This window comes from Polypterus senegalus, chromosome 15, assembly GCF_016835505.1.
Source record: "Polypterus senegalus isolate Bchr_013 chromosome 15, ASM1683550v1, whole genome shotgun sequence".
Taxonomy (NCBI): domain Eukaryota; kingdom Metazoa; phylum Chordata; class Cladistia; order Polypteriformes; family Polypteridae; genus Polypterus; species Polypterus senegalus.
Window position 1 is genome coordinate 9,485,812 of NC_053168.1, and position 17,795 is coordinate 9,503,606.

Below are 17,795 nucleotides of genomic sequence, written 5' to 3' on the forward strand. Positions count from 1 at the left end.
CCTTTACCTTTTAAATTCTTTAAACAGATTGTGAACTTGAAGATCCATTAAAAACTGTTAGAATTGTTGGTCCTCCATACTAAGAGAAGAAATTTATTGCAGGTATACCCAGCATGGCTCACTGAGGAAGACCCCAAGGAGAGGTGGGGGATTTTAGTTCATAGTGGTCTTATTATTAAGTAGTATTATTATTAATATAATTCTTAGCAGTCCTGTGGATGAGTCAAATGAAAACCCTATTTTTTTTCATAATTTATTGCAGCAAATGTGTCAAACAACTGTTTCATCTTTCTATGTAATCTCCATGGCATTGGATACAAGTCCTCCAGTGCTTACCAAAACATGGACTCATCTGGAAACGTCTTTTGGTCGTATTCACTGACACTGATGCACCACCTGCTGCACCTCTTTATCCAACTTGAAAGTTTTTACATCCATTGACCAAATGAGTGATCCAGAGATGTGTAAGGTCTAGCAAGTACTGTATGTTGGATGTGAAAGACATTCGAAATACTGGTCCTCGATGGTTGCAACTGCTGCATGGGCAGTATGGGGCCTATACACTTGCTGGAGTGACAGATAGGCATTATCGTACTCAAACTTAGTGAATTTCAATGTTTTCACCTTTTCACTGCTCAAAAAGTGGATGACAGAGCACTGCTCCTCTTTGGTGCATGTTTGGGGCTGCCATCGTTATACTGTAGAGCTAGATCAGACTACCAATATACATTTTTTACTTTTTACATAGCTCTTTTAGGTGGCTTGTGACCTTTAAAAAGGAGCACTCGCCTTTACTGCACAGTCCAGACTTGCCATTTTTAATGGGCACCCTTACCGCAGATGATGGAATGCCATGCTTTCATCTGCTGGACACTCCTAATGTCACTGCCAACAATGCTGCCAGGCTAATACAATGGAGCACTGCTGAAAACACATTATTTTAACATGGCTTTCTCATAACTTCATCTTCGTTTAATCCTGATGCTCTGTATATTCAATAAATTATCATTCTGTTCATGGTGGCTCCAAAATCCATACTAACCCCTACTCTCTCTTCTGTTTCTTTTTCTGGTTTTCTGTGGTGGTGACCTGCGCCACCACCACCTGATCAAAATACCGTGATGTCCCTACATTGATGGATTAAAGGCCAGAAGTCCACGTGACTGTCATCATCAAGTCCTTCTATGAGAACCCTGAATACAGTGAGGACTGATCATTTCTGTTAGGTAGAATGCCCAGAGGGGGCTGGACGGTCTCGTGGCCTCAGAACCCCTGCAGATTTTATTTTTTCTCCAGCCAATCTGGAGTTTTTTGTTTTTTTTTCTGTCCTCCCTGGCCATCGGACCTTATTTTTTATTCTATGTTAGTGTTCTCTGATTTTAATTCTTATTTTGTCTTTTTTCTCTTTCTTCATCATGTAAAGCACTTTGAGCTAAGTTATTTGTATGAAAATGTGCTATAGAAATAAATGTTGTTGTTGTTGACGACTACTTAAATAACAGTGGTACAGGTATTCAGAATTTCTCTCTCAATTTGAAGTTATCTGACTCACCCTTGTATGGGTTGTTTGGGTAGCCCCAAAATGAGCTGGTGCCAGTTGCTAGGGTGTTTTTTTTTTCCTAATTGTTTTCCACAAAGCAAGAAATATTAGAAACTTGTTGGAAAGAATGACTATTTTTAATTTTGTCTAATCAAATATGAGACTGTAATAAGGTACGCTTTTGAGACCAAATTATAAAAACAAATGCAAAGAAACGATTGTACCTACTGTACAGTATTACAAGCTGTAGTTAATACAGTAAATATTGAGTATTTATTCCTAATTGCTGCAAGTGGAAATACATTGCCAACATACAGTAAAGGACAATGGTGGCTGCAAGAAAACCAAGTATTTTGGACTGTGCAAATAGACAACAGGCCTGCACGGATGTTAGTTTAAAGCTTTGTATTTAATTTTGTGTAGATCTTTTTATTTCAGTGTGTTCCACACTGACTGACTGCCAAAATGAGGTATCATTGTAAGGCACTATATGACATTTGGAAGTGAGGTGAAAAGTCACAACAAAATTCTTGCTCTTATTTGACACCTTAAAAAGACGAGATTCAGGACTTGCAGTCATTAAAGTTGAAATGTTCTCTGACTAGAATTTGTGTCAAGCGCTAAAGAGAATAAACAGTAAAGATCACTGAACAGATGTAAATTATTTTTGTGACCGTAACAAATCTGCTAAACATGACATCACACGGAGTAACATCACTATTTTTGCAAAACAATGTCTATTAGTCGTATAACAAGTTGAAATTGGCACATTACAAAGAAAAACAAACATTATGTAGATAAACATATACACCATCAACTTCCCCCAGGATGTTTTCAGTAACACATCATGACATACAACTTGATACACTTTTTCTATAATTTTTAATAGTTAATTTGAATGCCATATATTTAGCTGGAATGCAAAGAGAATAAATGTGTCTTTACCCTCCATGCGTGCCCTTCCTCCATGGCTGCACTTTGTGCTTCCACTGGGTTCTCAATGACTCTTCCAATTCTTCCTGAGAAATCCATAGCAACCAAGGAGTTTTCAGATACACTTCTCTGAAAAGGCACATACAATGTGAATTTTTCCATGATTTTCTGCTTTCTTAACAACTGCACAGAAACTATTTTTTAACTAAGAAAGCACTGTTATACAAACATTTTCAATTATTATGTTTTATATAATTAAAAACCCTTCCATTAGTGCCAAAAATAAAGTTTAACAAAACTCATCTCTATATAAAATGACATTTTATCATTAATAATGTATGAAAGGATACCTTAAATCAGAAACCTCAACCTCGATCCTGGAGGGCCACAGAAGCTACAGGAGGTATTTTCTCATTACCAAAGTCTTAATTAGAAACCAGGATTTGTTGCTAATGCAGAATACTTTTTGGGCTTAATTTTTGTTCACTTGCTGATAAAGATTACTTAATTGCTTCTTTAAATTATTAACTGCTGCTTTTAAATCACTTTTTGTTTTCTTAACCAACACTGAGTTACAAATAAGAATGTAATGAAGAGCTCACCACCTAATTTGGTCTCATTTACACCTGTGTGTGTTTATTTTAAAGTAAAACATCCAAGACTCAGACCTGGATAGTCACAGTTCCAGTTATACTGTAGCTGTTAAATCCACTCTGCCTTGCCAGACATTTTACATTTTTGAACATTTGATTTTCTATAAACATTAACCAATTATTTTGGACCTGACTAGCAACTATTTCATTCCAAATGCTTTTATTGAAAAAGATCTTTATAATGGGTGTACAAGTCAGTATTATTATATTAGAAATACACTGGAATAGTGTGTATACACACACACACACACACACACATACACACACACATTAAATAGACATTTTTAACATATACTTTAAAAGAAGAATCTTCATCAGGCAACAATGGCTGCCTTTATAATAGTTTACATAAGCACTAAAGAGAATAAAAAAGGAAAGAAAACTGAACAAATGTAAATTTTTTCTTTTGCATGCATTTAAATACAAATGTTTATGCTCAAGATGGAAACTGTGTGAGACCTGCCAAGAAATACAATTCTGCAGAAACAGTCAGGGCAACAGTTAAGCCCTTTGGAGGCAGTCAGCTCTGCTACTTGCTACTGTATTTTGCTAACACAATAGATACAGATAAGTTGAGTAAAGCAATAGACATTTAAACAATATCAAATAGTGTGACCAGTGAGATGGCAGATTATGTTCAAAAGGCCAACATTGTATGTAGGTAATAGAACATGGTGTAGTAGTTAATTATTTATAATTCTATAACATTTTTATTCTGACAGGGAGAAGCCAGTTGTATAGCACTTTTTATTGAAAACCCACAAAAAGCCTCAATCCCTCTACAGGTGCAAGGATCTATCCTACTCTGAGTAATTAAAGGAACAGAGCATTTCATATCTTGCGCATTATATAATTCACAACTGAAAAATGATGTTTAAAATCTTTTACATCACTGTCAAACAGAAAACATCAGATTTTTTTCCCCACCTCCATATTGATAATAGATATCTAAATGGAAGGACATTTAAAAGAGAAAACAGGGAGCATTTCTTTTTCCAGAAATCTGAAGCAAACAGCCAAGACATTCAATAAAGAACACACCATGCACTTTTGGAATAACAAGACAGGGCTGGTCTACTCAAGTGTGCTCTCATGGAGAGGGAGTATTTTTAGAGCAGGGTGCTGCTAGGCATTGTCAGTCTCGGTTTGTCATGTGTTAAAATAGCTCACAGTGAGGCGTAAGTGGAACTCTAAAGGCTACCTTTGAAAATTGGCATTAGATAGAATACCCCAATACTTCACAATGCATCTGCACTTTGTGCTGCCAACCAGCAGGGGCAGTATGTTAGTCAATATCCAGCAGGCAATGACTATCAGCCACTACAGCCAGCACTCCTAACCACCACCCTGCATGCAAAGATTTCTGCCTGCCACACGGACGTCTTAACAAGAAGCAAAAGCACACATCTATACAATTTACACTGTCATGTCTTGTTAAATGTTTCACTGATTTAAAGTGTGCTTCAATCTGGTTGTAAAGATGTAAAATATGATTCAGTCTTGAAGAAGCTCAATATTACCTCTGGTCACTTCAGCTTAACAGTTCTTTTACTCTTTAAAATGACAGACCTGTTCTTAAAAGCTTGTTATTGATTTCTAAGCGCAAAAGTAAACCAAAGACATACAAAAGGGATGTTTAGAGAAAAAAAAATCTTACCACTGGTGTTGAAAAATGAGAAAGTACTGGCTTTCTTTGCTGGGGAATTTTGAAGTTCTGATACAGCAAAATGCCATACTGAGGAGAAAACAAATTGGTTTTTAATTGAAGAAATGCAACGTGAAAGGTTTATGTTAGCTACCAATTCCCCAACACATCACTTAAAAGAACAAAAAGAAACTATGAAAACATGAATATTAACACCTAAAGAACTGGCACTTGCTCTAACATTAAGGTTTTGAATCAATTTACATTGGTAGTAATTGTGTTTACTTTTCTACCCTTAACACCAATTTCATTGGTTTCAACAACTAAATATGAGCAAAACAAAACCAAGCAAGACAAAAAAAGATGAGGCTATTTCACAATAATCAAATATATTAACAATAATAACTAGAACTTAAGGCAAGGAAAACCATTATTTACTCATTAGTTTTTGTTTTAGCTTACCCTTATGACATTATTAACAAAGTTATAGGTTGACATTTAGGCCATTGAAAAAGAAAGAAAAAAATCTGAAATAAATGATGGTGTCTGTATAGGGTTACAAGATCTAGGGGGTTCGGGCAGAGATGACAAATGTAACATTCATGCAGTACAGAACCAAATACTATTATTCAATTGCAGACCTCAACATCAGATTATTACTATTTTAATCTATTTACTATTTTACTCAATACATGTTTAAGAAATTAAGTACTTTGAAAAGTCTGAAAGCCGTCATCCAGCAAGTTCTGCTCTGTTCATCGTCAGCACATAAAAGTCTCAGTTCTTTCGATTCATTCCTTGTTTTATTAGGCTGTAAGAGAAAGTAGTATTTATTCCAAGCCTCAAGCGTCTATGAACAGAAAATACACTGATTTTATATGCACAGTCACATAGATTTTTGAAAAGTATGCATTGACCCTTTTTATAAGAATGCAACAAGCCTCAAGATACAAACACACTGAAGAAGCATTTTTCCTCCTTGTCAGTACGAGAAGCCCATCTTGGACAATAGCTTAAAAACACATCACCTTGTACTATGCCAACTCAAATTCTTGTACTGTTTTCCTTCACTTTTAGATTTTTATGAGACACCGCCAGTTCACATAAATTTGAATTTGTGCAAGTTTTGCTACTGCCATACTTTCACCCTGTTCCCAGTTATCTGCCTGGAAATGTCAAGATGACTTCAATTAAATTACTTTTTCCACTAGATACTTGTCGATGTTACAAGTTGTGTGTATTGATTTGTAAAGTAAGTTGGCTAAGACCCAACATACAAGAGCTACTCTGTGTTTGTATGCATTCTTAGGTGAGTAAAATATTGTTAATTTAATCAAGTTCAATGTCATATTTTGTGTCAGAGAACTTACTTTGTTTTAATGTGAATATATTAATAATGTTTATTAACTCAACTGATGTTAACTTAATTTTAAACATTAAGATTGAACATGGTGGTATACAGTAGTGGCTGTGTCACGAACATGGAGCTGAAATTTCAGAGCAATCATTCACAAAAGATATCTGGTACTTATATTATTGATAGTAAAATACCCGTGCTTCACAGCGGCCAAGTACTGCCTTAAAATTTTTATTAAGAAGAAAATTAAACCTTTTTAAACTGAGGGAAAATATACCAATAATTATTTGTTAAGGATCTCTTTGTATACCACATTGTGAGTTTGGCCCTCCGGTTGTAATATGATGAAGCTGTGCGCTGAGCTTACTCTTGAGCATGTAACGTACAGTCGGCCATGTGAACAGTAATCTTGTCTCAAATCTCACAGCTTGGATTGCTGCTGTCATAATCGGTTTGAGTTTCATGGTTTGTTTCAATTACGACAGTATTTGTAGGACTTGTGTTGAAGTGACATTCGGCATCTGTCAAGCGTTGTAAGTATACAACCAGTTTCATCGATAACTTCACATCCAGCTTTTGAGAGTTTAAACATTCATAAACATCAAAGTGTCCACTACTGAAATCGTCACCTGTGAGTCTAAGATGTTTAAGAGGCATTGGCAGTTGTCGAAAGGTGTAAAATATTTGGCCATTTCGGTACACTTGAAAGCGACAACCGAACAATTCAGCGGCAGCCATCAACTCACATGCAGAACCATAGGTGAAGGGCTTAAGCATTTCACTCTTCTAGTGCTCCTGTGTAGTCTACTTATCTCCTGTACCGTCATCAGTCCACACCTTGAACCTGTCCCAGTCATTCAATACATAAGACACAATGTTCCTCCGGATATCAAGAGTGAGCCTGATATGGCTGTGCAATATGCAACAAAGAGAATGGAAAAGGTAGGTGCCATCTCCAGGCATGGAAACCACTCGGTAAGTGACAGTTCTTTGATCGATGGTGATCACCACGACAGACATGTTAATGGGGGTACGGTTGGAATGATAAAGGAAATGGGTACCTGAACAATGTAAAGCAAGTCTAAAATACCTACACAATAACTATAATCGTAATAAATGGACAATAAAACAGCGGCGAAGCCGTGGATTAAATAAAAAGGCTGTAGTTATCAGCAGGGAGACGTGAATCCTGTGGTGAAGCAAGGCAGGGAATGAAGAGACTGGAGCGACGGACGGCCTTATATAGGCAGGCAGCCAACAACGTGGGATGGGGGACCCAACGCCACCTCACACGGTGACTGAGCTGCAGGCTATGGACGTATATATGTACGTAAGTAGGATTCAGTTAGTGTTGGGAACCCGCGCGCCAAATTTCTTGAAGATGGGCCCATAAGTAACAAAGGCCGTTGAAAAGTTCAATATGGCGGTCGACAGTGGCATCATACCACCAAAATAAGTACCAAATTTCAGCCTTCTACCTACACAGGAAGTTGGAGAATTAGTGACATTGGAAACTTCAATATGGCGGCCGACGGTGGCATCATACCACTGAATTAAGTACGTACATCGGTTTTGGTTAGCGCAGGGAAGCCACCTACCAAATTTCGTGAAGATGGGGTCAGCCTTCTACCTACACGGGAAGTTGGAAAATTAGTGACGTTGGAAAGTTCAATATGGCGGCCGACAGTGGCATCATACCATTGAAATAAGTACGTACATCGGTTTCGGTTAGCGCAGGGAAGCTGCCTACCAAATTTCGTGAAGATGGGGCCATAAATAAGAAAGTTCAACATGGCGGACGGTGTCAACTGTTATGACCGTTACGTGTAGAATTTCGAAATGAAACCTGCTTAACTTTTGTAAGTAAACTGTAAGGAATAAGCCTGCCAAATTTCAGCCTTCTACCTACACGGGATGTTGGAGAATTAGTGATGAGTCAGTGAGTGAGTGAGTCAGTGAGTGCTTTGCCTTTTATTAGTATAGATTAAAAATAAATATCAGTGACAAGTAGAGAGTTTTTATGTGGAAACTTGCTAATTAATTGGGTTTATTCAAATCTACTAATACATCTAATACTTTCTAGTTAAGGCTTCTCATAGCAGATGGTCAAACATCTCACTTTTAAGTAGCCAGTCCCATACATACGTTTATGATTTAGTGGCTTTCAATTTATTTACAGTCATGTCTATCGTGTGTACAGAGTGCTAATCAATACATCGGCAATTCTGTGGTGCCATTAGTGAGTATAACTGCCTTACCTCAAAACTTAACCAGCACAAAGTTTGGCAGTGTGCTTAGATGTTGTGGCTGGAACCTCTCTTAAATGGAATTGTAACTGGTTGTTGTTTTAATTGTGTATTGGGAAAGCAGCTCAGGCACATTATATCTGATCCATTACAATTATTGATTTGCATTGGATTACTAGAGCACCAGGGACTCCAATGGATCATCATACACAACGGCAGACTAAGGAGGCGGGGGAGAGAGCGGAAGCAAAAACAAGGATGTCAAGCTGGTGTTTTAATTCAGAAGAGGAGCACTGCTCACCAGTCTTTTCGTCTCAAATATCAGGTCTTGCGTGATGGTTATCACAGAGACTTGGTTACATCCAGAAGTACCAAACTCAGCTACTGAGCTAATGGGCCTTTCAACCCACATCAGCGATAGAAGTAACAAATCTGATAAGAGCTGTGGAGGTGGTCTGTGTATGTACACAAATAACTGATGTACAGATAGTGTTATTATTGACAAACGGTGTCTACCTGATAATAGTTTTTACAAGTTAAATGCAGACCTTTTTATCTAACTCAGGAGATGTCTGTTATTATAGCTGTGTATATTCCACTGGAGGTTAATGTTAATACAGCACTTGAGTGCATGCTATCAATAATAAACAAACAACAGAATGCATACCCTGATGGGGTCTTTATTGTGGCCAGTGATGTTAATTATGTCAATTTGAAAACTGTGCTTCCAAGGTTTGAACAATATGTTAAATGCTCAACCAGAGGGGAAAACGCACAGGACTTTCAATGCACTGACTGGAATCCGTTTTTAAAAACGTATCCATGACAAAGCTGATTTCACTTCAAGCCACTCAACAGAGCCTTTATTTTCAAAGGTGAGCTGGTTACGACCAACCTTCCCAAACAGGAGCACCTGATACTATAGCTGGATTGGCATGTGCTTTGTGCTTGAATTATCTTACTTTGCAAAAACACACATTTGAATATTTCAGAATGTACCCCAGTCTCTGATGATGCAAATCTTTATTTTAAATGAAGCATATTAAGAACAATTTACTATTCCCACCGAAATACAAAATGTGACATGCATAAATGTGTGTACTTGTGACATTTTATCACCCAGTTAACAGCTATTTTATCTTCTTTATTATAGTAGTGTTTATGTGAAGAAATCTATAATATTCTTAATACTAGTTTGCATTTTTATAAAACAGTTCAGTATTTGACTAAACACTGACATTGTATGCGCTCTTGTTTTATAAACCGTATTACTAGGAATAATGGCCGTTAAATATACAGATTTACTCTTTGGTATGAGCTTAATATACTTCTTGCAAAATGCAATGATTTTAACTACAACCAAATAGAATGCAAAAACAAATATCTTAATAAACAAACGAACAATGAGTGCATTGTAGACTGAAGCATTAAGCTAGAATGTTTACTATCTGTTCTTTACTGTGATGTTTTTATTTGTCCCACTCAGAAAACTGGTAGTTTTTGTTTTGAATGAGGCAAGACATCAAACCTTTTCATTACTTATTTTTTTTATAATCCTTCTAGTGCAGCAAAGCAGTAGATGCTTCTTGTTGCAGGTCATTCAGTGACCCAGCCAAACACATCCATCCCTCACCTAACTAAGCCATAATAAAGTATTACTCTGCAGTTCATGCAACAACCCCAAATGCCCAGAATCACACTAAATGTACATGTGGGTGTATATTGTACAAATAAAAACATACATTTGACATACTGCACAGCAAACAATACCTTTCCTTAAATGGGAATGGTCAAAAAATACTGGAACACGCTTGTAGAACTGTTTTAGCAACCAGATGTTAGGAGTGCTTGTCATGAATCTGATCACATAACTCAGGAGAAGATGCAGAGAGTCTGTCATGAATCAAACTGCGTGTGTACTATGCATGTGGGCATGTCCAGAATGTGTGAATAAAAGCATGCAATGTAAGGAAACACAGGGAATTATCATTAATGTATGTGTGTTTTTAATACAATATAAATGATTAAGAAAAATGCATTTTATTTCATATTTTGATACATTAACTTACTTTTTCCAGGTATCACATTCGACTAGGATCAGTAGTCCTTTTGATACTGCGAGTCACCAGTACAGTTAACGTACTACTAATTAAGACACCGGGAAAAACGTCTAAATTATGAAACCAAGAATGGATAAAGATCTGCTAAGTCAATATATAGTAAATTAAGAATTTCACAAAAAAAATGAATGCTCATCTTGGCTTTAGTAAAGATTATCTCATAATATAACAAACATTAAGAGTTAATGGTCTAGGTTTTCTCCTCTCAGATAACTCAGCTATTAGATGTTATCCTACTGAGATACACATAACTACAATAAACATTTAACTTTTAACACATTTTTTAAAAACTGCATGGGCAACAGTGCTAGGTGTTATTGTTTCGGAGCACTTGGACACCAGTTTGTTTTTCAAGTGTCTTTTAGCTGGACTCTGTATGGTCTCCGAAAACATACAAACATATTAAAACTGATCTCATTTTCTGAGAAAATGTGTTGCCTTTGCATAGGTGTGTACCCTATAACGGGCTTGTGTGCTTCCCATGGTTGGTACTGGGCCTTGCAGGTGGATCACGAACACGATCAAATAATTATGTTTGTATTTCCAGGTTTTATTTTGTCCAAACAAATTCAGAAAGTGCAATTTAACTAGAACATACTAAACTGATTTGTGAATGTGTGCAGCTAAAGAGAAGCTTATCAAACTATTATTAAAGCAATAAAATGTGACAACATAAAGAATAATTAAAGGAAAAGCCAACCTTAATACAGAAGCCAAAGTCAGTTGGAGTACCATATAGCTTCTTCCCAGCTACCACAGAAAAGATGTTACTGTCTTCAAGATCAGCTATTAATTGCAAATGTCTTGGCTCCTGTAAGAAAAATGCACTTTGATTCAGACCAAATGCTTTTAATTGTAATATTTTTGCAATAAAAATAAAAACTAATTATTTAAAAACTTTATTTGTCTCTAGGGAAAAATGTGGCTTTTTAATCAAAATCTCTCTCTCTCTCTCTCTATCTATACTCACCTAAAAGATTATTAGGAACACCTGTTCAATTTCTCATTAATGCAATTATCTAATCAACCAATCACATGGCAGTTGCTTCAATGCATTTAGCGGTGTGGTCCTGGTCAAGACAATCTCCTGAGCCCCAAACAGAATGTCAGAATGGGAAAGAAAGGTGATTTAAGCAATTTTGAGCGTGGCATGGTTGTTGGTGCCAGACGGGCCGGTCTGAGTATTTCACAATCTGCTCAGTTACTGGGATTTTCACGCACAACCATTTCTAGGGTTTGCAAAGAATGGTGTGAAAAGGGAAAAACATCCAGTATGCGGCAGTCCTGTGGGCGAAAATGCCATGTTGATGCTAGAGGTCAGAGGAGAATGGGCCGACTGATTCAAGCTGATAGAAGAGCAACTTTGACTGAAATAACCACTCGTTACAACCGAGGTATGCAGCAAAGCATTTGTGACGCCACAACACACACAACCTTGAGGCAGATGGGCTACAACAGCAGAAGACCCCACAGGGTACCACTCATCTTCCCTACAAATAGGAAAAAGAGGCTACAATTTGCACGAGCTCAACAAAATTGGACAGTTGAAGACTGGAAAAATGTTGCCTGGTCTGATGAGTCTCGATTTCGGTTGAGACATTCAAATGGTAGAGTCAGAATTTGGCGTAAACAGAATGAGAACATGGATCCATCATGCCTTGTTACCACTGTGCAGGCTGGTGGTGGTGGTAGTGGTGGTGTAATGGTGTGGGGGATGTTTTCTTGGCACACTTTAGGCCCCTTAGTGCCAATTGGACATCGTTTAAATGCCACGGGCTACCTGACCTTTGTTTCTGACCATGTCCATCCCTTCATGACCACCATGTACCCATCCTCTGATGGCTACCTCCAGCAGGATAATGCACCACGTCACAAAGCTCGAATCATTTCAAATTGGTTTCTTGAACATGACAATGAGTTCACTGTACTAAAATGGCCCCCACAGTCACCAGATCTCAACCCAATAGAGCATCTTTGGGATGTAGTGGAACGGGAGCTTCGTGCCCTGGATGTGCATCCCACAAATCTCCATCAACTGCAAGATGCTATCCTATCAATATGGGCCAACATTTGTAAAGAATGCTTTCAGCACCTTGTTCAATCAATGCCACGTAGAATTAAGGCAGTTCTGAAGGCGAAAGGGGGTCAGACACCGTATTAGTATGGTGGTCCTAATAATCCTTTAGGTGAGTGTGTGTGTGTGTATATATATACTGTATATCCTTCTATATAAAAGCAGTCGGGTGTCCTTCCGTCCCGTGAGTGCTACGCAGGCGCGGAGTTTCACACACACCCCGTCCATTTTGCAATGCACGATGGGATTTCTAGTTTCGTTTTTCCAGGAAAAAGATTACTTTTAAAAGTTTAAAAGACTACTTGCAGCTTGCGGTACGAAGCGACGTGATGTGAGCAGAGTTCTGGTGCTCCCATTGTTCCCTTGCTTTTGTGCGCGATGCGCTGTCTCTGGAAATAATTAATGTTGATGGAGTACAAATGCCTCACCGCGTAGTAAATATCAGGGGGTTCAAAAGAGCGACCTCAATATAGAAAAAAAGTTTAAATTTCATCACAAAAATAACAGAAACTACGAGTATTAAAGTAATACCGCTCAAATGCAATATAACCAAATGAATGAGTTTGTATAAAATATCAAATTGATCTACAGATTGAATTGCCTTAAGAAGTGGTCAACTTAAAAGTCGGTCGCCTTAAAAGTCGGGTCAGCCTAGTGTATATATAAAAAAATCTGTCTGTCTGCATGTCTGTCTGCTTTTCATGAGAGAACTACTTAACAGATTTAGATCAGGTTTTTTTCTAGAATTTGCTAGAACATTCCAGCTGATTTCATAGTTCGCTTACAGGAGCGATGCATTTGCACTAATCCAAGACAGAGGCTTTGGAAGAGGAGAGGGGGAAGCGTGACATCAGGAGTGGGGAGTCAGTCTACCTCTGCCTTTGGAGTGTAACTTGTGTAACTTGCCTCCGCTAAGCTATCGATAACTTTTCCTTTTTGTTTATTAATTTTTAAAGTTTGTCTTGTTTCATTACTACGCGGATGGAGGGAACAGCTACTAAATAAATATATGGAAGCGAAGGTCTGAGCTGGAAATCCACAAAGGGAGCAAACAAATCATGTATCTTAATAGTTTTTTATTCCTAAGCTTTTGATTCCTACCAGGAATCTTCATCAGAGGAAAACGATTAGACTTACAGGAGCCCAAGTCAATATATAGCAAATGAGGAGGGGAGGATAGATGGATGTGGGGGTTTTGGGGGTATTGATGAGGTAGGGTATAGAGGGTGTCGGTCACAAATCTTATTTGTATGTGCTTCTTTTCAATCATGCTTATGCTGGGTTAATGTCCAAATGTCTGTTAATGACGTTTTTATTGGATAGCCATGATTCTGCCAGCTCTCTGCCACTTTTAGTATTAGCCCTGTATTTTACTTGCACTTAAATGTGTCCAGTCAAACTTGATTGTGTGTAAATCAGAAACCATGGGTCCTTTTCTTCTGACTGTATTGTGATGTTCCTGTATACCGTATGTGCTGCAAGTGTTTTTAATGTTCGTCCCATGTGTACCGCTAGACATAAATTACATGGTATGAGAGAAACCGCGTTACGTGTCTCTGTGGGGATTTCTTGCTTCTAGTATTAAAAGGACAGGAAACGAGCCACATCTTCTGATACCCCGTGATGATAAGGAAGTGTTTGCCAGGTGGGATGATCCCTCCGCTTGAACCTAAGGATCAGAGGTTGGATGGTGTTGAAGGCGCTAGAGAAGTCCAGAAGCATAATTCTTACAGCACCACTGCCTCTGTCCATGTGGGAGAGGGATCGTGTAGCATATAGATGATGGCATCCTCCGCTCCCACCTTCTCCTGGTATGCGAACTGGCGGACCTGCATGGCCTCAGGTGGTGAACCAACAGCTGCTCCATGGTCTTCATCACATGTGACGTCAGAGTGACAGGCCGGAAGTCACTCAGCTCACTAGAACGCGATACCTTTGGGACTGGGGTGATACAAGATGTTTTCCAAAGCCTCAGCACTCTGCCCTGTTCCAGGCTCAGGTTGAAGATGCGCTGTAGAAGACTCCCCAGCTCCAACGCACAGGCCTTCAGCAGTCGTGGTGATACTCCCATCTGGACCCACTGCTCTGCTGGCATGAAGTCTCCTCAGCTCTGTGCTTACCTGGGCTGCTTTAATTGTGGATGGGGGGAAACTCGCTCCTATACTGGTATCAGCAGAAGGATGGGTGGAGGGTGCAGTACTCTGAGGTGAGAGTGAGTTAAGGTGGTCAAACCTGTTAAAGAAGTTGTTTATCTGGTTTGCTCTCTCCATGCCTCTCTCGATGATGGCACCCCGCTTCGAGCTGCAGCCAGTGATGATCTTCATCCCATCCCACACTTCCTTCATGCTGTTATTCTGCAACTTCTGCCCCAGCTTTCTCCTGTACTACTCCTTCGCCGCCCTGAGCTGGACTCGGAGTTCCTTTAGCACGTGCTTGACCTCATGCTGATCACCGCCTTTAAAAGCCCTTCTCTTCTGGTTCAAAAGGCCCTTGATGTCACTTGTAATCCATGGCTTGTTGTTAGCATAGCAGCGTACTGTTCTTACTGGAACTACAATGTCCATACAGAAGTTGATGTAATCAGTAGTGCAGTCAACAATCTCCTCAATGTTCTCACTGTGTGACCCCTGCAGGATATCCCAGTCTGTAGTTCCAGTCTCTCAGAGCCTGCTCTGCCTCAGGGGACCACTTCCTGAACGAGCGTGTGGTTGTAGGTCGCTCCCTCACTCTTGGGTTTGTAGTGAGGCTAAAGCAGAACCAGGTTATGATCTGCTTTCCCAAGCGCAGGCAGCGGGGTGGCACTGTATGAGTCTTTAACGTTTGCATACAGTACATCAGTAGTCCTATTTCTCCAGGTGTTACAATTCACATACTGAGAGAAGGCAGGTAATGTTTTGTTCAGCGTCACATGCTTAAAGTCTCCAGAATTTAGCACAAGCGCCTCAGGGTGCTGTGTTTGTAGTTTAGTAACATCAGCGTGGATGATGTCACCTGCTAGTTATTTTTATTACTAAGCTTCTGACAACCTACCAGGTGTCATCATCAGAGGGAAATAATTAGACATAGAGGAATCAAATGCAATATACTGTATAGCGAGTGAGGGGTGGTGTGGATTATTAAGGTGGGGTCCAGAATGTGTTGGTCATAAACACCTTCTTTTTAAGGTTGCATATGCCGGGTTCAAATCCAAGTGTCTGTGAATGGCGTTTTTATTAGAGAGCCACGATTCAGCATGCACTCTTGGCATTGGCCATGAATATTACTTTCAGTGTGCCAGTTAAACACAAGTCCAGTGGAATTTGCATTTGTATAAATCAGAGACAGTGGGTCTTTCATTCTGATGGTATTGCAATGTTCCTGTATACGTGTTGCGAGTCTGGAATTTGCTAAATGCCAATGGAACTTTGACTGGAGTCATGTTCTATAGTCAGACGAAATGATAATTAAGTTCTATGACGACAAACACTCAAAGTGGGTTTGGCATAAAAAGAAGGGTGTCTATACTGAAAAGAACCCAATTCCCACTGCCAAATATGGTGGTCATTCTATGAAGTTCTGCCCTGGAAACCTTGTTAGGGTACATAGTTTTATGGATTCCATGAAAACCTAGGAGACGTTAAATTTAAATCTGGCTGCCTCTTCCAAGAAATTAAAACTGGGTTGTCATTGGATCTTGCAGTAGGACAATGATCCAAAACATGTCTAAAAAACCTGTGGGACTGAGTCAAAGACGAGAGGGTCTCGATCCTGAATGATCTGAAGTGATTCTGATAAGAGGATTAGTCTCAGATTACCTGCTCGATATTCTCAAACCTTATAAGATGTAATGGGAGAAGAGTGCTATTTTACTGGCAAAGGGAGATTATACAAAGGACTAGATGCAGGGGTGCCAATAATGGTGGCATGTGTGATTTTGTTAAAAATAATTATTTCTTCATTGAGAATTATTTTTCTCAGAATAAAATTTACTTCATTTATAGGTTGGATTTCTCTTATTTTTTCAGTGTGACATTAAGGTATTTCACCAAAAGGTCATGGTTTTTAATACCTTATTTAGTGGAGGGGACCAAATCCTACTGCATAGATATATTTTTTCCTGGAATGGAAATAAATGGTTTTCTTAGGTATGCAGACATAAGTGCAGAGGTGATCTTTTCTATTTCTATACTCCTGACAAAAAATATGCTTAAAAAGTGATGGTAATGCATTTATTGTCTAAATATTAAGTTTTATGATGCTTCAATCAAATCCTAATTATTAATGGATATAGCACATTTACTTGGGTATCTGCTAACAAGACCATGCTGGACATATTTGCTATAAGTTAAAAAGGGTGGACCATGCAGTGTAACCTGAAGACAAGGAGAGCTCATTAAACTTCTTGATAACACTAAATATTAAGGAGATTTGGGAATGCTGGGATGTTCATCACCATGCAAAACTGGCAAAAGCTGCAAAACAGTGCATTGTTGCACAGAGCAATTTTTTTTTTTTCTAACATCTCACCAACCTGCTTCTGTACAAAACTGCATCGGGGCAATAGGTAAAGGACCAGAACAGAAAAGAACATTAAGTTCAGTGTACACCACTTCCCAGCACATTTAGTGGAAAATGGCTTTATGGTTTTACCTCATGTTGATATCCTTACAGGGATGTGAAATCATTCACATCAGTACAGTATACTTTTCTTTACCATAAAGTTAATCACCGAGGAAAAAAATATGTTCAGAACATATTTTCACTGCTAATACAAAAAGGCTACTACTAACCTTATAGTCTCCCAGTTTTTGATTCCACTGGCAGACACACTCAATTCAAGTCTCCAAATCACAATTTCTGCCTGATGAGATGGAATGGACAGTCTCCCCTTTGTTCTTTTATTTAAAAGAATTGAGTTTGGTGGTTTTGTTACTTTTACCTTGTTAAAAGTCTCAGCCCCCAAAGCATGACAGCAAGAATGGAAATAATTTCTGTACTTAGGAGTTTCATGTCTCTTCTAATAAACTGATGTATTAAGAAGCCAAGTAGTATTTTTGTTAGTAGGGTTGTAAAACCCACCAAACTTTTACAAGCAAGTACTTAATCATCCTAGTATTTCCATCCATACCTTTTAAAAATAATACCACAAAATCTGAATTAGTGTGCACTGTACCTTTTGTTGTGTTTATAAGAAACTAGGGGGCTTTGTCCCCTGCTCGTTTCACTCGCCAAATGTCACTTCCTCGGC

The 17,795-nt window shown here is 38.6% G+C and overlaps 1 protein-coding gene across 3 annotated transcripts in view; it reads right to left on the bottom strand.

Moving 5' to 3' along the window:
• Positions 1-17,795, bottom strand: part of grb10b (growth factor receptor-bound protein 10b) — a 239,129-nt gene that overhangs the window by 13,755 nt on the left and 207,579 nt on the right. For all 3 annotated transcript variants that reach the window (XM_039737538.1, XM_039737540.1, XM_039737539.1), the window contains exons 10-13: positions 11,195-11,305; positions 5,484-5,582; positions 4,784-4,861; positions 2,486-2,602 (exon numbers count right to left, since the gene is read on the bottom strand). In XM_039737538.1, coding sequence (XP_039593472.1) covers positions 2,486-2,602; positions 4,784-4,861; positions 5,484-5,582; positions 11,195-11,305 — 405 coding nt within the window. The remainder of the gene's footprint in view (positions 1-2,485; positions 2,603-4,783; positions 4,862-5,483; positions 5,583-11,194; positions 11,306-17,795) is intronic.